Source organism: Thermobia domestica, chromosome 4 (assembly GCF_964235325.1).
Source record: "Thermobia domestica chromosome 4, izTheDome1.hap1.1, whole genome shotgun sequence".
Lineage (NCBI taxonomy): Eukaryota > Metazoa > Arthropoda > Insecta > Zygentoma > Lepismatidae > Thermobia > Thermobia domestica.
The window spans coordinates 27,288,785-27,313,703 of NC_137457.1; the positions used below are offsets into that span (position 1 = coordinate 27,288,785).

At 36.4% G+C, this 24,919-nt stretch overlaps 1 protein-coding gene across 1 annotated transcript in view; it reads left to right on the plus strand.

The window, feature by feature from the left end:
• The first annotated feature begins 10,908 nt into the window (after positions 1–10,908).
• The window catches only part of LOC145683790 (uncharacterized), a 45,409-nt gene continuing 31,398 nt past the window's right edge, over positions 10,909–24,919 (plus strand). Inside the window, exon 1 of the mRNA XM_081755372.1 lies at positions 10,909–11,254. Within this exon, the coding sequence (XP_081611498.1) occupies positions 11,179–11,254 (76 nt within the window). The 5' untranslated portion in view covers positions 10,909–11,178. The remainder of the gene's footprint in view (positions 11,255–24,919) is intronic.

Here is a 24,919-nt window from a genome sequence, read left to right on the forward strand (position 1 = left end):
CTTCTTGACCGAGACCTGAACCATTCACCACCTTCTTCATGTCGCTGAACCCATTTCTTGACCGTTTTCTTGTCACATCCCAGATCTCTAGCAATCTGAGGCACAGTTTGTCCCATTTTTGCTCGGCCTATGATTTCTCCTCTCAGAGCAACAGACAGTTCTCCACAACCTTTAGAGCGAGGCATTTTCAGAACCTGTTAGAAATTTGCGTTCTGGCGTGTATGACAAATGTCGGTAAAGTGCATCTTTCTGTTTCTACTGCGCATGCACCAGTCAGTTTTCATGAAAGATCATAAATAATCCTGACAATTGTTGTAATATTTATGAACGAATACGTAATAGAACCTATATTAACAACATCATTCGTCAAAGTAAAGAATACCGTAAACATAAAACAATTTCAACAGACTATTACATCAGGCCAAAATAGGCTTAAACTTCAGAGAACAAAATAAATTTCATACTGTAACAAAAGATTGAACACGAAACACGCTTACTATATTTTCAACTTGTGACATTAGCCGAGTGGACTAAGGCATTCGGCTAGAGATTCTGAGGCACCATTCAAGAGTAGTTCGAATCCCACCACAGTACAATTTGGTTTTACCTCTTCTTGACGTTTCTGTTTGTGATCCTGCCGGATTCTATTAATTATAATTTCGTAATACGCTAAAATATACGTAATATTTGAAATTCTTAACCTCCCATTTTTACATTTTTCAAGCTCAGTTGAGAAGAAAGAGGGAAAATGAAAGTACAAACATTTACAATAATTACATAGCATTTACTGTCATTGTAATTGTGGATATTTTATTTATGAAAATGTATAATGAACTAAAAATATATTTAGTAGGTCACATGTCTCCATTTTTCGATTCTAACTTGAAAGTTACAGTTTAGGCGGTGACATATCAAAGACCCCGGGGGGTTGTAACCCCTCCCATGGAAACTTTTATATTCTATTGAAATAAAAAGTGTTCCAGTTTATAATCTGGGAAAAGCAACAATCACTGTGTGTGGAGGACGATTTATTTATACTACGATTTATTACTTCCAAATGTGTAGAAGATGTGACTGTATATTGTGCATAATCATTCAAGAAATATAACACAACGAAGGGACTTCGTAAACCCTTCACGCCACCCCAGGAGGATGAAGTGCGTCCCGTCGTCCCTCGGTTGGGAACTACTGCTTGTGAGGGAAACATTCTAACAGTGTGTTAGCGTTTCCTTCCTCGCCTTCCAATTGAACTGTCTGTGTACTGCGCATGTGCCAGTCAATTTCCACGAAAGATCATAAATATAACTGATACTTTCTATAATATTTACTAAAGAACGTGTAATAGAATCTATATCAACAACATACATCATTCATCAAAGTAAAGAAAACGTGTTCATGAAACAAATTAATAGATATATTATATCAAAGTAAATTAGGTTTAAATTTTAGGCAATAGAAAACGTTATTCTGTAATAGAAACTACTACTCGAAGCCTTTGCTACAATCACTAGCTGTTACCATAGCCGAGTGGTCTAAGGCGTTCGGCTTATAAAGCACCATTCGAACTAAGTTCGAGTCTCCGCCGGGTACGGCACCTTTTTCTCTCTTTTTTTTCACCTGTTCTCAATGTTTCTGTCTGTGTTCTTGTCGGATTCGATTAAATAGAATTTCGAATAGAGACCAATATGTATGATAAATAATCATTTATTTCCGAATCTGCACTCGTACAATATACATTTTCGAGATTTTGATTTTGGAAATGAAGTGTATATAATATTGAATAGTAAAAATAGTAAAATAAAAAAATATTTGTATAAATATTGATTAATTAATTAGAGTTATACATGGCTTTCCAATCAGGATTATATAGAGAGGACTTACTTCTAAGTGCAATCCGAAAACAAATATTTGAGTTTTAATCTGACCCAAAGTTGGTAACTTACAGGATAATTTATACATGATTGGTATTGTAATTTTTATGCTTTTATTATAATCCTCTGTAAGTTATGATTTTACCAATTCTAAATGTAGAACGAGAAACAAGTGTAATATTATATTTGCTACGAAAAGCTTTTAAGCAATGATACTTTCAGGACGTGATTTGACGGAGAATTTGAGACCCCTTTCGAGCTAAGAAATTTCCGCCTTCAGGACCATATATTCGATCGTGCTCAATATGGACTACCAATGTTTGCCCTCCACCCGCATATTGAAATTCCCCCCCGAGGATAATTTTCTGAAGTCACCACTGTTTATAAATAGTTTTTCGTTACAAATCAGAGGATAATGTTGTAGTGGGTATACTTCATTTTTTTTTAAGCTATTGATTTATGATTTGCAATTCATACAATGTTCCGTTCTAATCGAATTTGAAACAAAAGAAGTTTTCAATGAGTTACTCAAAGAAATATTTTCAGCCTCCGGATGAAAATAGGAAGACACTTAAAAAAGAAACAACTTGCTACCGGATTTGAACACACAAACATGTGATTGATAGTGTATCGACCCAAACCACTCGACCGTTTTATATGCCTATGCACATGTTCTTTTGCCTGTTGTGAAAGCAGATTACTGTTCCATACTCGCTTTTGTTTATTCCGATACGACTATGAGTTTTCAGTAAATATTTGGACGTTACAGCTCTTGCAATGTATAAAAGTGTTTTTAGAAGAAATCACAATCGATATTATGTCCTAATAACATACGTAAAACAGGTTGAATTCGTGAAATGATTGAGGTTGGAGTGAGCGTAAATGTTTTCATAGTTAGGAGCCTGGATATGCAAACCCGCTTAACGTGGGGATTTAATTTTGTGAAATTTGGTACGTATTCTCCTGAGAAATTGATGAGACCAGAAAAATTATAAGGACAGATGGAATAGGTTTAAGCGCATCTACGTGACTTTATCAAATATTTATTCTCCATAATGGTACCACGCGGAAAACTTGGTATAGGCCTACTTTTATTTTGCCTCCCTCTGTTAGCTGTTTTGTATCATATATATCGGATGGTTTTGATATTTCTTCTGATCATTAAAACAACAATGGTACCTGTGTGCGTGCAGAAATGCAAAAGCACAAGGTAACTTCCTATTTGTTTTGGAAACAACAAACCCATTTCACGTGTGCGAGAGAAATTGAGCACAGCGAGATCGGGTGTTTACTCACGGTCAGTTCGCAGCAGGAGTCCATGGTAAAAATTTGGCTATCTCGAAAACACTCGCAAAACCTTACAAATACAAAAGACTGCGCTTCAAAGAAAGTTTAGAGACAGATGTTTCAATTTTCTTTTAGCATCGTTCTTCAGCAAAAGAGTCGGTTCATTGTATTCGAAAAAGAGAAGGGAGAAAGGGTGAATTTATATTTTATGTGGGGGGTAACGTTGTAAGTAGCATAAACAATACATACCGCTTCCGACTCTGTACGCATACACTAGCCGCGGAGTTCACACAGAATCAGAGTCCTCACACACCAAGGGTGAGAGCTGTGCCACTGAGTCACAGCGGCCACGGGGCTAGGTCGAGTCCACTTTGCGTTCATAGTTTCTTAGTACATAAATGTTACGATTATGAAATAGATTTTCCTTAATGAGCTGCATAAAAACAAAAGCTTTCGAAATGCATTAAACAATTAGCTCGATTTGAGTGTGAACTTAAAGTTATATCAGAGTGTAAATACGGATACGCACCAAAGCTCGAAAACTGAATACACTATTTCTCCTATATAGTCAGCATATATCAAGCAATCATTCAGCTTTCATTTGAGAGGATGGAAATCGAAGGCCCCTGAACAACTATATTACTAATGTGCGGAATGTATTTATCTTACAGTGAACTGCTTTGATGCCAAGTGGCCTAACTCCAAAATTGAAATTTTCCAGGAGTGAAAGTTAAAGTTCAATATCTCAAGAACAATCCCTATTTCTTTTATGTTGGGAACCAAAACCATAACTACTGTATGTAGTTCATTGTTTTATAACTTAGTGTTTACAAAAATCCTTTTAAAAAATACCTATTCATAGAAGTGGATGGTACTTATCTGTACTAGTTCTTGGCATCCAAGCAGTCCATTTATTGTAATACTAGCTTAATATACCCATTCTTTGCATGGGGGCTGTATTTGGAAGTCAACACCTGTAAAAGTATCACCATTCATTTCAGTGACCGCGAAAACTAAGGATTTGACACTAGTATCAATCAATATGGGCTATTTATACATGTCTCGGTATTCCTCACCCGCTGACACCCGGCCCGCATACAGTAGTAGCTGAATTTGCAAGTCATCGCTGATGGAAGTGTCACCATTGATCTCAGCGACCGTGAAAACTATGGATTTGACACTAATGTCGATCAATTTGGATTATTTTACTACATGTCTCGCTAAACGCCCCCCTGAGACCCCCTGGTTCCAATTTTGACAAAAACGCTTCGCCTTAGACTGGGACCTGGACCAAGGTATCCGTGACCAAAATTTGGTAACTCTCGGTCAACTTGTTTGGTCCCCAGGTCGGTCCCAGTAAACGTCCCCCCCGAGACCTTCCTGGTTCGAAATTAAAAGAAAACGCTTCGTCTTGATCTGGGGCCTGGACTAAGGTACCCGTGACCAAATTTTGGGAACTCTCGGTCCACTCGTCTGGTCCCCAGGTCGCACAGACAGACAGACAAACACACAAACAAACTCTTTATTTTATTTATATTAGATAAGATATACTATGTAAAATAGTCTCGTATCATAATATGTGATGTACAACAAATGTTACATTATATATTATCCGTAGCTCGTGATATGCTGCAACATATTAAAGCCTCAGAATAGTTGGGCAAGCGAATAATCCAGAAGTTACGTAACCCTATTGCGTTCATGGGAACGAAAACACAATAATTATAACTATGCTAAATTACTATAGACTACCAACTGCTCATTCAGAGAATTTATGAAGTTCACTCTATCGCAATAGTTTTATACAAACTAGATTTAGACTACGGATAATAGTTTTATACAAACTAGATAATCAATTATTATTATTATTATCATTATATTTACAGTACAACCAAATACAACGACATTAACTATTAGTTCTAATTAACTGAATTGAGCTGAAAATTAAATCTTGATCTTTAAAGATTAACTATTAATTTTATGCGTTCTGTACCTTTCTAAAGGAATAAAAGCTGGAATTGGTTTCAAGGCTGTTTCTGAGTGAATACTTTCTTCAAAATAATATTAAAAATTATAGAAAGATTTTCGAGACATTCGAGTCGAGTCGAGATTTTTAAGAGCCGTCTCGACTCGACTCGTGTCTCGACTCGAAAATTCGAGTCGAGAAATACGTTTGTCTCGACTCGTCTCGAATTTTACAAAGTGTGTCTCGACTCGAATCTCGACTCGAATTCGAGTCGAGTCGAGTCGGGATTCGAGACATGTCTCGACTCGAGCGCATCCCTAATTACTTCCTGTTTTCAAGTCGCTACGCAATTGTCCTCGCAACGCTAGATCATTGCCATAATGCCAATATGATTTGTCAGTCATCATTTCTCTGATCAGAACCAGCAAACTTGATTTCACTGTCACGAGACACGGTATCCCAGTACAACCAGGGTATTGGTACTGATTTAAAAATTAATTAACCTAATTAATAGTACCATCTGCCTTTCATGAACCACCAAGAAGTGTTTTCTGTGCTAGACGCTATACTATAGTATTTACGCTTTGCTTAGCGGCTTTAGCTAATGCGATTAGGTAGATTTAACTTTTAAATGAGTAACTGAAATATTAATTGAAATTACAATGTACCTGAGAATTATTAATCATATTACCCTACTAGCAGAGACAACTTGCCAAGCGCTTGCTGTAAGCTTGAATTGCAAGTCGGCCAAGCTTGCATCCAGCATGATTAGAAAACGTGCAAGCACACTGCAAGCTGAATTCCAGTAACGAAGTTACATGGGGACAACTTGCATTCAGTGTCCCATTCAAGCTTGACGCAAGCGTTGTATTTCTACAAGTCAAGTCAAGTCAATAGCCAATAAACGAGCAGTGATGCTATGACGCTCTGCGAAGAGTCTAAAGCATCGCTTGCAAGTGCAATGAAAGCATGCGCTTCAAGTGCAAGCATAGAAAGGCAAAAGCCAAGTACGCGCCAACTAGCCGAAAGCTTTCTTGATACTAGGGTACATCATAGAATATTTTGCGGTGATCCAGGGATTTGCTGAAGAAAGTTTACGAACAGTTTTTATAACCTATACTTATAATACCTAGGTAATAATAACGTGATTTTAAAATTTGTTGAGCTTCGTATCCACGAACAGTTCTGCATAGTAGTACCAGAAGAACACACTATACAGTTACAGTTGTAAATTCCATTTAGAACTGCACTGTACAACGGAAATTTGAAATTTGAGGAGATCCATAAAATATTTCAAAGCTAATTATTGATAAAATCAACATTCACAATGAAGTAATAACAATAATAAGAAATTACAGGAAAATAAAACAGCACTAGAACACGAAAAAGGGTCTTTCTTAGTAAGTGAAATCGTCCCTTGATTCAAATAGGTCATTATTGACCCAAAATGTTACTTTTGACCTAAAACTGTTTTAAAAAAAAATGGCCTCGTATCCCCACCCCTTACCGAATTATCGTATCATACATGCACAAAATTTAATATTAAAAAAAAAAATCTGGTGGGGTGGTCGAGGTATTTTGAAAGTTTCACAGATTGTAGATACTATGTAGGTGTACGTGTGATTTTTTTTGCAAACATTTCGATGCGCATTTTCTTTCTTTCTTTTTCTTTTTTTTGTGTTCAAAATTTCAAAAAATCGTTTTAAAAATTAGGGAACATGTCCCTGATTTTTATTTTAAATATTGTAATATGTTAGGTACAAAATATAGTTTTTTTGGGGGGGGAGGGCTTGAAAGTGATGACAACATTGTTAAAACGAAATAAAACTGAAAACCAACGTGCTTTTTTTTTTGGTAGTTTTTCGACCATTTTAGGGCTCTCAAGGTCAAACTTCAAACATTTCTTTGCCAGAGTTCACAATTTTCCCTTCTCTTGCATAAATTAAAAACAAAAAAGTCACATTTGCACCTACATAATATCTACAATTTGTGAAACTTTTGAAATATTTCGACCACCCCCATCAAAATTGAAAAATACTCATTTTTGAGCATGTATGATATGATAATTCCGGGGGGTAGGGGTCCAAACCTTTTTTGAGGTAACTTTAGGACAAAAGTAACATTTTGGGTCAATAACGATCTAATTTAGATCAAGAGCCGATTTCACTATCTTACTAGAGAAGATCCCTTAAATTATAAGCATGGTTCCTTCATCAATATTTTCAGAAAAATAAATTCTACAACTCTCGGTTACTGTTCAGAAATGTCAAATTCCTTTCTTAGTTCCGGTCGAAGTCGTCTTCCACATTATTGCGCTGACAACATCACTTCAACCTGATTTGGTTGACGAGATAGCAGTACTGAAGGTCATACGCCAGTTTAGGTGCCACGCACTATAGCAGGGGTGCCCACAAGGGGGGGGCTATGACGCAAACTGCGTCATTGAAATATTTGGGGGGGTTAAAAATCTATATAAATATGTTTGAGGAGGTGTAAAAATTAATCGAAAATATTTTTTTTTCATGGAAGAACACCTACGGATGGACAATTGAGGGGGGGTGCGTCATGGACATGAGGGGGGGTGGGCACCACTGACTATAGTAATCAATGTCATGAAGAAAGAAATCCTAATTCATTAATTCACGTATGGATACCTAAAATAGGATAGCACGGATTTATTTCGCAGAAAATACCATCGGGTTTTACAAAAGACAGTAAATTTTCCAAGACAAATGACCTCTTTTAACTGTGCTGACACAAAATGGCTTCAGGGTGTAGAGAGTATAGTGTGACAGTATTCAAGGTTTAATCTCGTGACTCATAGTACTGTGGGTCCAACCATTAAAAAATAAAAGTTGCTGTTTTTGTTATTCACCTTACCATTGTGCAAACAGGAATAACCTAAGAGAATGCGTATTTAAAAAAAGAAAGAAAGAAACTGCTAAGAGAATTACTCATTGTGTTTTGTCCTGTCAAGTTATTAATCTTAAGATTGCTACACATGTAACTACAAAGTATTTTTAAAACTTTCCGTTTGAGATACAAAGCTATTGTTCAGTGGAAAATACGGTCATTTTTTTTAATTTCAAGCTTCCAACGTCTTCACTCACGTAGAACAAAATGTTATTTTAATATCCAAGTACAGACGCCTCATAAACACAGAAAATTAGGTGAATCATAATTAAGTGGTCTTAGTTCGAATCCTCTTGGATCATAATATTATATTATCTCTATATACGAGTATATAAAAAAAATTCTGACTGACTCATCAACGTATAAGTATTCCGCCCGCTGGCAGGTCCTGGATCTAGTTTTTTTTTTTTTTTTTTTTTTTTTAGGAGAATCCTGAAAATCTCTCTGCCACGTTTCTTGATCAGCTTCTTCTTTGAACTCCTAATATTCAGCTGTGTTCTTCTTCTTCCTACTCCTTGTTTTCCTTCCATCTTTCTTTCTAAAGCGGTATGAAGAAAACAATTTCTTCGTAAGATGTGTCCAATCCAATTTACCGCCCTACGAAGGATGCTAGCTAAAATCATCCTCTTCTCTCCTATCCGTTTTAAAAACATCGTTCGTTACTCTCTCTCCGTCCATTTTATCTTTCTCCAATACCACATTTCGAAACTCTCTAAATATTTCTTCTCTAACTTATGTAATGTCCAGGTCTTTGCGCCAGCGGCATGGTATTGGTCTTAGGATGGAAGAGAATGAGGTTTGAATTTAAATTATTATAATGGCATGTCCGTATCACGCAATTCCTTAAGTTTACAGAAATTAAATTTGATTTTTACTGAAAATAATTAAACATATGTTTCAGTGCTTTTTAGATGTTTGACTTCGAATAGAAAAAGAAGTCGGGGTGGTTCGTTAAGACGCCTATACGACAAGTTCGAATCTCGTACGAGACTTCGAAATTAGACGAAAATCTGCAGCAGGTAGAACGCAAATTATTGTTTGCCGTGACACGTGTAGAGAATAGTCAATCACTGTCAATCGCCTGCTGGATAAAGGTCTTTCTAATTCTACTCCACAACCAATCTATGTGGGCTTGGACAATTCTTTTCCGTGTTACTCAGCAATGCTTTTTGGTATTCTACGAGAATATTTCTCAGCTAATTTCTCGTCTTCTCCAGTCAAGAAGTACTTTTATACATTGATTATATTTTTTTTCTCTTATTATGTCCAGCTCTTCGCTACTTCAATGCTTTTATTTGCAAGATAATATCCGTAATTATTGTCATTTTCCTAATCCAAGTGGTTCCTTTTTTATCTTACAGGTGATACATCTCAGGGGTCATGGTGGCTCAGTGTTAGAGCTCTTACCTCTGTGTATGGACTCCTTGGTTCTATCCCCGACCAAGTAAGTTTGTGGTGGACAACATCGCGTCCCTGAATTTTCTCGGGTACTCCCGTTTCGTCTCACTTTCTTATTCCACAAATTCTTACATTATCATTCACTTCCTTTAATCATCATCTCCCTTAGCCTAAACGACATAATCGTGAGACGTTAAACTCAAAGATTTCATTTCATTTTCTATAGATGGAATTAGCCTATTGAATTAAAACTTTCGGTCAGAACAGTAATGTCCATTATGGTATGAACACTGTTAGTCATATGCATGGCGTCCTTGGTTCGATCCCAGCTCGTGCCAAGTAAATTTTGTGGTAGACAAGCACCGTGTACGACCTCGGGGTTCTCCTGTTTCCTCCCACTTTCTTCATTTCGTCAGTTCATTCATTTCTCATCATCATCATCTCCTTTAGCCTAGCCGGCAAAACCGTGGGACGTACAACTTGAAAAATTTCATTTTTTACTGTTAATCAGTTGCGGATCAGCCCCCCCCCCCCCGTTTTTAGAGACAAAAATAATTTAAGCTATTATTTATATATTTTTGAAAGCTTATAGTAAACTCATCATATACTTATTTTGGTCTGAGTTCTGGCTGGCCCCCCAGTTTTCACCTTTTAGATCCGCCACTGCTGTTAGTCATTGCTAGCTGCTTCATGATCTAGCTGCAACACTATTCTTGTGATGTTTACATGAGACCACAAGGAAAGAATACTCTTTCAAACAATAAAAGAATTATCAAAATTGGCACATGCGTGAACTTGGATACTACATGTATATGGTATAGCTCGAATTGAAAACGACTCCTTTTATTGAAGTCGGTTAAAAATGGAGATGCACTTCTGGTTTCTCCACACTATACAAATGGGAAAGCCTGGCATACGCCGTGTTCTGATTAACTATTACATAATTCTAACCATCATATTCTAAGAAAATGTAGAACGTCTGACTTTTAAGCGTAAATTACGAAAACAATACATTTGGACTCAACCAGGAAAGTTTGAAGCCAAAATAATTTATTATTTTTTGTTATAGTACCCTAACATTAGGACAAAAACCGAAGGCCACTCACTGTCTTGTTATTAGTCAGCACATGTCATAAGAACGTTTATCTTCATTAGCGTACGGGGGGGGGGGAAAGGAGGGAAGGAAGGAAAAAATGTCAAAACATCAACTTCGGAAACGAAGCGTGACGGATCTTCATATTACCCATCATGCATTTCGAGAGACGATCGCCTGTCTACCAAGCAAAAGCAGTGTAAAGTTTAAATGGGTAGTCTCTTGCTTGCCTCGAGGCCAAACACGAGAAAGTCAATCTATGCTTTTGCATGGCATGAATAACAATAATTGTAATCTCTCTCGTTTTCTTTTTTTTATACATTTCTTCACTCCCTTCCCCTCCCCCAATCCATCCTGTTATGAAGACCTAAGCAACGTGCGAAAGAAGAAGAAAACCCCAGCTCACACAGGTTGTTTTTTGCACTTCAGGGTCAGGGTGAAACACACGTCATACGTACAGTACAAAATCCCAGAGTTTTAAAATGAGTTCGTGGATATAAAACCAACTCGGCCGGAGATTGTTGTTGGTTGTAGCTTCATTTACAATCATCAGTTCTTCGTGGTTAGGTGGATATCTTTTTTAGTGTGTTGTGTTGTACAGTATTACAGAATAACTCGCAAAGAACATTCTTTTTCAACAAAAATTAAGAATGAAAGTTCTATTTTTATTGTGTTTGGTGTCACCGTTCGTGACCTCATGGCCAGCGTTATCTCCAGAAGATGGAGGTATGTTTTTATTATTATTATTATCTTTAAGAGAATGTCTTTCTAAATGAATTGCATTAATAATGGTTTTTCAAAACAACTTGCGTCTAATGAGGCATTACATAGTATTGCACAAGTATGTCTCAATTATACACTAATATTACTACAGTATATACGGAAATACAGTTGCATAGGTTTATTTAAAACATATTGATATCACTTAAAGTTATTAATATTACCGGTTGAATTAAAATAAACGATAATCGAAACAAGGAGCCGCGGTGGTTCAGTCGTAGAATCTTCACATCTGTTGCATGGAGTTCTTGGTTCGATCCCTGCTTGTGAGCTTTGTGCTGGCCAAACACCGTGTTCGTGGGTTTTCTCGGGGTTCTCCCGTTTCTTCCCACTCTCTTTATTCCACCATTTTCTTAATTTCTCATCATCACCGTCCAGGGGCGGATCCAGGTCCGACTTCTGGGGGGGCGGCGGTGGGTTGTCATGCTGCTACTTTTAAGGGTTCCAAACTTTGGGATGGGTTTTATTTATATATATAATGTAAGAAAGTTTCCTCTTCTGGGGGGGCGATCGTCCCGATTGACCCCCCCCTGGATCCGCCCCTGTCACCGTCTCCTTTAGCCTAGCCGGCATAATCGTGGTACATAAAACTTAAGATTCCACTTTTGTTAACCTAATCAAGAATTTGCGGTTTTTAATTTAACATTTCTTCCAACTGTATTAGCGCTCATCCTTGACCTAGTGTGATTTTGGCGCATGAGGTCTCCACTTCGATCCTGGCGGTTGAGCATCAAACCAGTAGCGGATCCAAGGGAGACAGATTAGTGGGAACTATTTCTAAGCTCAGCTATTTAGTATCAGGTTACAGTTATTATAGCAAATTATATATAAAAGCTTGCTAACAAAGAAGTAAACATCATATATTACTGGTTTATTCTGTTTTAGTATAAAAACTACATGTTTTGAGCCTACATTCATTTTTTAGGGAGGACAGAGCGCCCAATCCAAATGGCTCTTCTGAATCTGCTACGGTGATCGCACTGAGTAGTGAAGCTTAATTTAGATCTACCAATTTTAGCATCCAATTGAACGCTCCATTCATGAGATGTTGTCAGTGTCCTCTCTCGCGCTATACGCTGAATATTTTCTGAGAGTACAATGTTGCCAGATTGTCACTGAGTTTTGTTTTATTTTCATTGTCATAGTTCTTGTTGATTAATATTTTTCGTGTTATTATTGTTATCATTAAATTCTAATTATTGTTAATATTCGTGTTATAGTTCTTTAAGTGCCATTTTTGTTGCTTGTTCAGCTGTGTCTTCTAAGTTCTGCAACGTTGTTCGTGCACTTCTGTTGTATAACATTTTCTCAAGTGTGCATTCGGAAGGCAGCTGTATGAATCCGTTCCTAATTCATCCGTTGCATCACACGTGAAGGAAAGCAGTTGTATGTATGGTTGGTGTAGAGCACAGGCTTCATGAGTCCTTGTGGTCACTATAGTGCATCGAACACGCTAATAATGCTTCATATCCCATTTTAAAATGTAGCTTTCCTTTCATATCATTTCGGCTCTGATGAAGGGCGAAAATACAAACTAATCTGTAGCGCATTTGGTAAATATATTGTTTTGAAAACTAGAGATTTATTCAGAGTTTATTTTATTTTATCTTGTAAGAAGTTACAAGCAATTATATCATTCAGTCACTTTAAAATTTGTGATTTCCACAATGAATTGTTAAAATTGTCTTTCCACTTGTACAGCCAGTATTTATTATTATTATTATTATTATTATTATTATTATTATTATTATTATTATTATTATTATTATTATTATTAAGAATCCAGCACATATTTCCTTCCTTATGAGCTTTTAAAGAGATAGTTAAAACATAATGCAGTTGAAAACACCGTGTGCGTGGGTTTTCTCGGGGTTCTCCCGTTTCCTCCCACTTTCTTCATTCCACCATTTCATTCATTAATCATCACCACCGTCTCCTTTAGCCTAACCGGCATACCCGTGGGACGTAAAACTCACAGATTTCATTTCATTTTATGATGCAGTTGAGTCGTGACCAAGTGCGACCTAGGTTTTTTTTTTTTTTAAGAAGTCTATAAGACCTTGGGGGTCCAATAATAAAAGACATTATGTTTATGCAGTAACAGATCGGTGTTATTCTACAGCCAAAAATAAATAAATACATGAATAAAATATGTGATTTTTATGTACTGACATCTATATTCTCACGAAAAATGATAGATTGTGTTTGTCAGAAAAGAAATAGTACAGATGATGAGAAAGGTCAATTCTTTAATCTATATCAAGTATTTTTTTTTCTGTTAAACAGGTATAGTTTCATTAAAAAAGGATACAAATGTATGTCAAGTTACGAAGTTTTAGGGGATATCCGGACCCAGTGAACCCCTCCTGAGCACGCTTATAGTCGTGATACTAATTTTCTACAGCATTCCACCAATGCAAATAGAGTTCTGCCGTGTGAAGACGCAATTCATTCCTGTAAGAAGTGTTTTCAGTTTCCTGTGAAGAACGCAAATTTTTAGCAATGCTGATGGAAACTGATATGAAATTTGGCCCCTAATGTTTTTCTTTTTAGGTATAATAAGTAATAGTAATAATATACAGTCAAACCTGGATAAGTAGTATCACAAATAACCGCCAATTTAATCCCACTTATAAAGTTAGGATCACTTATCAAGTTTCTAACTTAGTAGATTGAAAAAGCTGATGTCCTACTTGTGTCCCACTTATGTAGATTTGACTGTACAAATACATAAAAGTAAAATAATATAGGAATGCCATTAATACTAATTCAACTTACTATACTAACTATAAAATCGGTTGTTACTTGAAGCAGAGCAAAAGAAAAGGAACCCAAACTTTGTTCTTGGTGCTACGCTAAACGCTGCTTGAATAGTGCAGCATTGCCAGATAGTATCGAATGTTTACTGATGCCAAATAATAAAGGGAGTAATCATGGAATTCTGCTTAGATACTTACTGGAGAAATTAGTTTTCGACCCTTATAGCGATTCTGATTCTCGAACTGCAACCCTAGAATCCAGGAATTTTCTTATTGTGACTACTACAGTAAACGTACAAATTTGGCAACAACGCATTATGGCGCTCTGCGCAAGTTTCGTCTCAAAATCTATTTCCTTAAATGTAAATTAAGATTTAAATAAAATATGAAACATAACACGAAAAACGGTCAAACAATATATTTATTTTGTAATAAGTTGTTACTTTAAAATACTTTATACATACAAATAAACATTCCATGAAACGGAGCACTTCTAGTAAGATCTAAATTAGCAAATGGCATCTTGTGTGCTCCTTGTAAAACGAATCAAATATTTTCTTTTATTTGTTACATTTTTCGATATCAGAAGACACAACCAAATGAATCAGTGTCTTGTGCTGTAGCTGAAACAATACTCTATCTTATAGTACAATATTTATAATATGTAACGTTTCATTGCGCAGTAGTTAAGGCAAAGAGCTAAAATATGTAATGACTTCCGGGTGGTGCTCCACCTTAAAGAATTATAGAGACATGATTTTTGTAACAAAAGTCAGCGTTTCTGTAGAGATATTTTGAGAATAAAACTAATTAGACAATTTGTAACGTTGAATTTTAGTAATTGTTTAAATGTTAGTCGTAATTAAAAAAAAATGTACATTACTTATAATCAAATGCAATGAACAGAAAAAAAGAATTACTGGCGGTAATTCTTAATGTTGAGTACGCATCAATATTTATAGGATGGGAAACAAACTGTAGACCCCTATGTTCTTTTGCAGCGTTGATAATTGTAAAGGCTATTTTCTTTACGTGTTCCGAACAACACATTTTTAAAATAAAATTTAATTATTGTCTGACTTAGTTAACGGGCATAATCGTGGGACGTTAAACGGAGAGATTTTGTTTCATTTACAATTTTTCAGTTCGTAATTTCCAGTTTTACCCTATCTATTTTAAATCATAGAGAAAAGTCTCTTGTGAACTTAACACTTTAGTGGCCCTATTAGGATAAATGGGCTAGAACCTACAATCAGACAGAACATTTCAGATTTACTCATTAATGAAACCAAGAGATCTGCTTTAGATCCAGTAGCTAACGTCTTTAACACACGTTATCATCATGAGTTCGATTCCTGGATAAGTATAGATATTTCAATGTATGGGACATTACATCGTAAAACAACTAAGATATATTGAAATCAGAAGGGGGCAGGATGACTCTGGTATGAGGAGTCCCTGGTTCGATCCCCGACCAATAAATTAGTAAGGGACAATATCGTGTCCCTGGGTTTTCTCGGACCACTTTAATTTCTTCCCACATTTCATTCCACCAGTTCTTCCATAATCTTCTATAATCATAGGGGTCTTCACTACAGCGAAATTTTAGAGTTTTTCTCTAATATCTTCAAAACAAATAAAGATACTCGAAAAGCAGAAACATAGTGAACTAGATAATACGATTTTGCATGTGATATTGTTATCACAACTCATCTATCTGCTTTCGATCTGCTACTGTAGAAAGATTTAGCATTTTTTGCGAGTTCTGTAAATAGCGGGATACCAAAAGCGGATAGGTGAATTGTGGTAAAGTTATCACATGCAAAATCGTATTGTCTAGTTCACTACGTTTCTGCTTTTCGGATATTTTTATTTGTTTTGAAGATATTACAGAAATACTCAAAAATTAGCGGCAGTTTAATTTCGCTATAGCGAAGACCCTTAATCATCCGTTTTCCTTAGCCTAATAGACATAATCAAGGGACGTTGAACTAAAAGTTTGCATTTCATTTGGAAATTAAGAGGTATCGAATTACAATAGCATCATTTCAGATTTTGTCAGAAGTGGGGCAAGATTTTCCACCGAAATGACATTTATATTATTAGTAGTAGTATGTTAGTTAATTAAAAAGCATGTGTGTCTCGACTTCCTTGTATCGCTGAAGGAGTTAAATCACATTACACTGAGCTAATTCCTCAAATGTAATTGATACACTTTTCTTTCTACGCAGCTCTTTAAGAGGCCCTATCATTGCGAAATTAAAATACCGCTAATTTTACAGTAATTGTGTGATATCTTACAACAGATTAAAGATAATGGAAAAGTGACTCAAGATCTCCCTAGACAATATTATGTTACGTGAGATACCGTTATCACGACTCACTTATCTGCTTTCGATTTCCAACCATTTAGAAAATCGGTATTTATTTTCGCGTTTCTAAATAACTGCAGACGAAAAGGGTACTAGGTGACTCGTGATAACGGTAACTCATGCAAAATAACATTGTCTAGGGAGGTCTTGTTCCACTTTTCAATTATCTTTTATCTATTTGAAGATATCATGTAATTACTGTAAAATTAGCGGTATTTTAATTTCGCAGTGATAGAGCCTTTTAAGGAAAATCGTATTTCATACAGTAGCATTTACCTGTAATTATGAATGTAAAGTGAACTCAAGTTTGCCTTTCTTCCCCCATGCCATCACCCCCGAAAAGTCTTAGGCTAGATTTAGACGGAAGCATTTATCGTAGCATTTCTCGTAGCAAAAGTCGTATCATCGATATACTACCGTGTAAAGTAGCAAATGCTATAGCATTTCCCATGACATGGCATATCCTATGGCATTTCTTGTCGATAGAACCTGCTCTATTTCGTAGCATTTTCCCCAGCATTTCTGGTCCGATTGCAGAACCGTGGTGTGTTAAAAGGAAGCGAAAGATGGTGTGCCAAATATCCATGCTCTGTTTTGTGTGGGAAATTGAATTCTAGTAAAGAAAAATGAGTTGGAATAGAGATGCTCTTTGCCTACATACTTCTTTGCGGTTTTCGTTTTTTAATATAATCGGCGATATTGTTACAACCACTATAGCTCTAGCTACTTCATGCTTTAGTTCTGGAGCCATAATTGCACTCTTCTCCAGTGATTTGTTTGCTACGTCACAACAAGATGCTTATTAAAATGCTACCGCCAGTGGCGTATTTACGATTTTGTTTCGGGAGGGGCTTTGCTAACTTTCGGGGGGGCTTTGCCTGGAAATGTGAAAATTCTGCAAGATATTTCATTTACTTTACTATACTAAGTAAGATTTCAGGGGGGCTTAAGCCCGGAAGCCACCCCCCTAAATACGCCACTGGCTACCGTGTAAAAACATCATATACACTTTTGATGCAAGAGAATATTTTACGAGATTTTTGGCAGCACATCTGCTACGAGAAATGCTACGATAAATGCTTCCATTTAAAACTAGCCTTGGCTTATCCATCTTGGTGTTCTCACTGTGGAGCTAATTCACTGTGATAGAGTCAGTGGCGGATCTAGAAGGTGAAAACTGGGGGGCTGCCAGAATTCAGACTACGATAAGCATATCATGAGTTTACTATAAACTTTCAAAAATATATAAATAATAGCTTAAATCATTGTCGTCACTGAAAACTGGGGGCTAGGCCCCCCGGCCCCGGGCTAGAACCGCAAGTGGGTAGAGTCAATCTACTCAGATTTTTCCGAGGGGAGGGGGCGTGCAAGATTGTTCCTGCTATAGTAGTTTCACGTTTTTCATTAGCCTTTAAAAAAACATATGTTTCTCAAACTCATATTGACGCTGTCCTTCTCAAATGAAACCCCTGCTAATGCGTCTTTGATTCTGTATGTGATATTCTGTAAGATTAATGTAATTAAGACGTAAACGATTGAACGTGATCATTGCATTTAACTGTCTGCCCCCAACAGTGGCGGCGGTTGAACGTTAAAAGTGGGGGGGGGCAAGACATGATCTGAATATTTGATATCAATGTTAGTTTTCCTGGTTGCTTGTAACACTTTGTTTGACGAAAGTTTGTATAACTAATAGGATACTACCTTTTCAGTGTACAAAATAATAGTTTCCTCCAAAATTCTCCTGCACCTCCGTTTGCTTCCTTCTACTAAAGAAATTAATGCTGTTCGTCAATAATTGCGACACGAAGGTGTTAGATATTTGAGTTAATGCAGTACGTTTTGCATGTGTAGGTGTGCAGCAGCGCCTCTATTGGGATAAAAAGGAAACTAACTTAGAACATAGTAATACTTCTATGAAGTAATTATGAAGTCTATATGTAAATATGAAGTATGTAAATATGAAGAATGCAAATTGTGTTATAACTGTTAGTAATAGTTTCAATTAGTTATTAACTGTCAATTAGTAATAGCCATAGTTTCGTTTTTTGTTACATTTCAATAATTTTTACAATTTAAATACTATTCTGGACGAAGTCTATTGCAACTATGTTGTCTAATGACTAATAAAGTATTCTATTCTATTCTATTCTATTCTAACTATTTACGTTTACTTGCGACGGTAGCGACACTATGTAACGCAGCTGTAAAACTAGAGAATAATGGAAAAATAATATTCAGAAGTAAATTTCTGTCACTCAGGAAATATCTGAATTCGATATTGTTTGAGATATTGCACTTTCTTTTAAATTGTACCAATTAATAAATTATGCCAGCTATTATAAATTACTGAATCTTACTAAAATCTTTCATGGTCTTCTCTTTCCAGATTTAGTAGATGATACAAGCATCAAGGTAATATTGCTGGTTGGGGGCCATGGGCGGCGATTAGGGGGGGCAAAGGGGCAGTTGCCCCCCACTTTTTTGAAATTACCCATGAATGTATATAGTTTCATTTGGAAATATAAAGTTTTGTACGTATTATTGGTTCAAAGGATAAAAATAGTGCCATAAAATATTTCTCGTTCCATGAGTACGTATTGGTTGTCTTCCCGTGGAATTAAGAAAGATACAAAAATTGCGTTTGAACTGCCACTAAAAATGGCCCAAAAATTAACCTATTGGAGCGCCACAATTCGAGCGTATTTTAATTTCTTCTTGCAAGGGCTCGATATGTTAGTCAGAAGCTCTGGAACTAATTGAGATAACATTTCGCAAGAAAAGACGTCCAAAAGTTATTCTTTAATTGCACAAAAATCAACAGTTCCTAAAATATATTTTGTTCTTTCTAATAATAAGGAATATTTTGATTTGATTTTTTTCAGTTTAACATCCTGTTCGGCAGCGAAGTTATGTGAGACGTGGACTTAATGATCAACGTGGAGTCCGAACCACGTGAGCTCACCCCGGGAATCGAGCCCGGGTCTCCCACGTCAAAGGCGTGTACGCTAACCGCTTAGCCACGAAGGAGCTCAGTAAGGAGCTTAATTTTGCAGTGTTATATAGGAGTTTAGGGGTGTGCATATACAGTTTTGTATATACAATTAAATTTATTAAATTTAGCATAATTCTAGGTTTTAGGATTATTTTGTATAACTGAAATGTGGAGTGACTAAGTATTACTGAGTTTTGATATATTCCAAGAAAGTGAAAACTGTACTTAATGGCAGCGAGCATGTTTCGGGAAGCTGCAAAAGTATTTCTTTAAATGTCGTAGCATATGCTTGTAGAATTCACTGTCATACTAAGAGTAATAACACACATAATAGCATGCGTGGAATTAAAAATATAAGTTGTTCATTAATTCCCAGTTTCAATATAACTTTTGCAAAACAAGCCTCATTATTCATTACTATAATTATTTTATTAATATTATCCTTTCTATTTATTTGTTTTGCAAATTGTTAGACCTATTAAATAATCTGATCTCACAATTTTCCATACAGATGTTCACGAGCAAGGAATCAAATCTCTTCTTACACAAAAGGCTAGTAGGTGCTTGCGTTGCTCTTGTCAATTTACTTAACATTAAATGGGCAGGCACGTAGCCAGGATTTCGTAATAGGGGGGGGTCCGAGACATGAAGTACAGTGGTTATCACACCAGAGTTCGATTATTCTAAACTATTTTACTGGTAACATATATTGGTTCGTTTAGTCAGGATTTCGTAATGAAGGGGGAAAGGGAGTTTGACATGAAATATTGTTGTTATCACACCAGGGGCTTGATCAATTTAAACTATTTTACTAGCAACATATATTAGTTTGTTAAGACTTTAAAATTAGGATATGTTAGTAAGTATTTTAGTAACAAACTATGAAAAAATCTCGAGTAAAAGAATATTAAAAAAAGATTTGAAATGAAAATTAAATGAAATCTTTAAGTTTTAGGTCCCAAGTTTATGCCGGTTAGGCTAAAGGAGACGGTGATGATGAGAGATGAGTGAAAAGGTAAATGAAGAAAGTGGAAGGAAACGGAAGAACCCCGAGAAAATCCACCAGCACGGTGTTTGTCCACCACGAGCTAGTATCGAACCAGGGAACCCAAGCACCGGAGGTGAACTCTTTACCACTGAGCCACCGCGCCCCCCAGAAAAAAGAGATTTAAAAAAGATTTTACAATATCTACGTTCCTTCTGTTCATCCAAATATAACAATTTTCCTTTCACTATGACCTCAACTATTATAAAAACTACATATTCAATAATGTTTTGTAAAATATTTTACAATATCTGCGTTTCTTTCTTTGTTGAATTAAATGTTAACAGAACTTGCTTTCTACATAACTTTTCTTTTTTGTTTTCATTATTCCGTCAACTACTGTCTGTGCCAAATGACAATTTAAAGGATCAGTGGAAAATCGTTTCCGAAATAACATGTTTGATACTGCTGAGAAGCGATGATGAAAAATTATTTTTATTTTTAGCTTTTTTTTTATTTTTAACGCTGATTCTTCCTATTTCTTGTTTCTTTTTGTTTCATCCTTCCTTAATTTTTTTATTTCTGGTCTCGAAGGGGGGGTCCGGACCCCCCGGACCCACCCCTTGGCTACGTGCCTGAAATGGGCAAATTAAAGACTAGTCCATTTTTTCTGTACATTTTACAATCTACACTACCTTTTGCGCCACTATATCATAACAAGTGTACCTCTCCGCGAAATAGTCCACCCACCTCAACATACAGTGCCCCTTACAACATCAAAAACAACCAACAAAACCAGCGATCGCAGCGCAGCAGCGGCGGGAATGCGAAACGGTACTTTATTTCCGGATACGCCTCGTATATAGAATGGTTGTAAAAGATGAAGTTGTTCCAAAACCGTTTATAGAGATGCATATTTATTGTATATAGGTAGATGCTGTGAGATAAAAAATATTTGACTAATCAACTGACATGACAAATATTTCAAGTGCATATTTGAATTCTGAGGTTTGGAGGAGCTTTGCATTTCTTCAATGTTCGATTTCTTTCAAAAATCGTAAGCTTTACCAGAATTTAATAAATTTTAAAAAGAAATAAAAACTGACTAATATTTTTTTTAAAGAAAGAAACTAGTCATGTACTTCTTTTTACACATTATTAGGCAGAATTAAGAGAAAGAAGTGTCAGTCATATTTATTTGGTATTGACGTTGAAGTGCAAATCTTTCACTTGAATGTCCCACGATTAATTATGCCCTTTAGGCTAAGGAAGTCGATTATTAAGGCAAATGAATCATGATGGAACAATTGGTGGAATGGGAAAGTGGGAGGAAACTGGAGTACTCCGAGAAAACCTACGGACGTTGAAGTCAAATGATAACCCATAAGATATCCTATTTTCGGCATAAAGTCTGAACTCTTCCCCTCGAAGTCGATACAACATTTAGCCAAAAACCAAGTTCGAGGAAAATAGCAATAATGCTCCAAAATTCACTCTAAATTGTTCAAATGTTTTGTCCCGATACAGTCAGAAATAACAAACAAAATTTGTCCCGGGTTCAATTCCAGGTGAGGGCACTCGATCGAAAAAATGTAAAATGATTTTTGAGGCCAGCCATGCTGAATGAGTTTTTCCTGTGTTTTCCTCATTCACCGTAGGCAAATGCCGGGGTGGTACTCAACATATAGGCTCCAGGCCGCTTCCTTGCTTCCCTTTCCCCGGGTAGTGTGCTCGCCGAGGGACGTCATCTCTTAAACGTAACTAACATGGCCGTAGATGTCGAAAGCCCGGAAATCTAAATCCTAAATCCAAATAAAATCGTATTGAATGTTCGGAGGAAAAGTTTACAAGCATTTCCTCTTTTAAAAGCACAAATTTCGGAAATTTTGGGACACATTTCCGCTTAGATTTAACGAGGAGTTTATGTATCGAACTAACACTCTAGTTTGGGAATAAATTTTGAACTCAATCTATCCCTTTAGGATACATAGTTTAATAAAACAAAATAACATGAGGGAAGAGAGGTTTATATCAAATCAAAATACAACTGTGCAATATTTTAATTCTAGGTCTATAAAAATCTAGCCTTGGGGGTGGATCGGTCACCCCCACTACTCTCCCCGTGGATCCGCCAGTACATGAAATTAATAAAATGATATCCATTGAAATTCTAGTTCATTTAAAAGAATTTCCAGTTGAAATCAATGAACTGAAATAGATTGCAATGGGGGTCAACAGAGTGAGTTAATGTGCGTGAACCTGGCAGAACCCATTTTCGGAAATTGAAAATAAACCATGCGGATCGTTTGTTCACGAATGTTCACATAAAATTTTCGTTTGTTCACGATTTATAAACAATTTACACGAAAAACAAAATGGGCGGTGCCAACTTCACGCAGCAGAACCCATTTTCAGAAATCGAAAATAAACCATGCAGATCGTTTGTTCATCGTTTGTTCACGAATGTTCACATAAAATTTTCGTTTGTTCACGTTTTATAAACAATTTATAAGAAAAACAAAATGGGCAGTGCCAACTTCACGTAACGCACATAGTGGGTTCTTCGTTTCTAAGTTCAGATAAATATACGGAGAATAAACTGCCAAATAAATTGATCATTCTAAGTACATAAACATATTCGCTGTAAAGCGTCATAAATATTAATGTATTTCAGCGCGGCTTTCTCTTACAACCCTGTTGCAAAAGATATAGAAACATTTTTTATCTTAAAATGTGACATGTATTACAACTTTGAAATTATTCTGTGCCAAATAAAGTAACACCTAGGTTTCTGTTTCGGAATTCTCATGTGATTCTTTTCATTTCTTTTTTCGTTCTTTTTAATGGAAAATCCGAACTTCAATGCCATCACGTTAATAACCGTGCGTGTGGTGTGTTTGACGAATTTCTTGTTGTTGTCTACAAGTATTCCAGATGTCCCTAGTGTCCTTCCTTGTTTTTAGTATTTCAATGACATTTCTCTCTCATTCACGCTGTAATCTTTCTAACAAACAAGTTGCATTTTAAAACAGCTAGTGATGTCATGTGTTGTAACATTAAAGTTATAATACTGTTGCTATAATTCAATTAAGCTTACTTTAGTTACCTCCAAAATACGCTGTATTTACTAAATATACATCATTGGTATTCATCTGTTTCTAAGATGGCGTCCTAGCATATTACATCTTTAACATAAATATACAAATATGACCATAAAAGATGTTATCTTAGATACCCGACTATTATCTTTAACAACAAAATTAGATGAAATGAAATCTTTGAGTTTTACGTCCCACAGATAAGTCGGCTAGGCTAATGGAGACGGTGATGATGAGAAATGAATGAAATGGTGGAATGAAGAAAGTGGGAGGAAACGGGAGAACTCCGAGAAAACCCACGCTCACGGTGTTTGTACACGACAAAGTGCACTTGGCGCGAGCTGGGATCGAACCAGAAACACAATGCACCGTGGCCCCTTCACCTACATTGGAGATGCAATATACCCTTGGGTCGCTGAAAACTACTTCTCGCTACAGTATATAAAATTGAAGGAAAAAGTAAGAAAAAGTGCTCAAAATCAAGGAAAACCAGGATTTACTTTTAAAAAAATTTATTACCCTTCGCGCCAACCATAGTAGCGCTTTGCGGCTGGTCTATCGACCTCAGTCATATGTACGGGGACGCTGTCGAATATTCTCGCCCAGGCGCTGATTTTCCACGGTACAGCACTGGTGGTGTTATTGTTTTGATGTTGCATAATCTTTTCAACGACACATAAATTATAGACTTACTTCAACACCCGCTTGTCTTCTTTAGAATATGCAACATTTGATTCAAAGTGTGTACTTAAAAAAAAAAATCAAGCTAAAATTTCCACCCCACTGCTTCTTTCTCGTCTCCTTCCTGCGCGGCGCGGATACGCCCATCTAGCGTTATTTGTTTCCCGGTATAGTTCGAATTACGAATTTTCCTCATGAAGTTTGTAGCGTTATGCGGTGCAACGTCACAGAATGAATGTTTACCAGCATTTCTTAAGAGTCCAACACAGTATGAATAACGTGAGATGTAGGAAATGTGACAAGTTTTTGTTAAATGGTGCTGAATTGAGTAGAATTGTACCAACTTTTTCACAAAAGGGGCTGAAAATGCCAGCGTGGTACCAACGGGCCGATGAATGACAAAAAGGGCTGAATCTGGTACAATTGTACCAAGTGTGGCAACACAGATATAGGATCTGTCCATACGTAACTTCATCATATGAACTCAATGAAGCCAAAAAAAAAAAAAAAAAACCGAGCATCGTCCGAGCTGGCACGTTTGATTGGCTTACTCTAGTTTCTGCCATGATTGTTTGCTCGAAACATTGTAATCTTAGTGGCTCGGAATGGGCAAAGTAGGTGTGGCAAAGCTGTGACGTATGGCTTCACGATTTTGTTGTATGGGCAGGTCCTCTATTTTATAACATCCTTGGATCATGCGCTATTCGGCGCTCCGTAATAA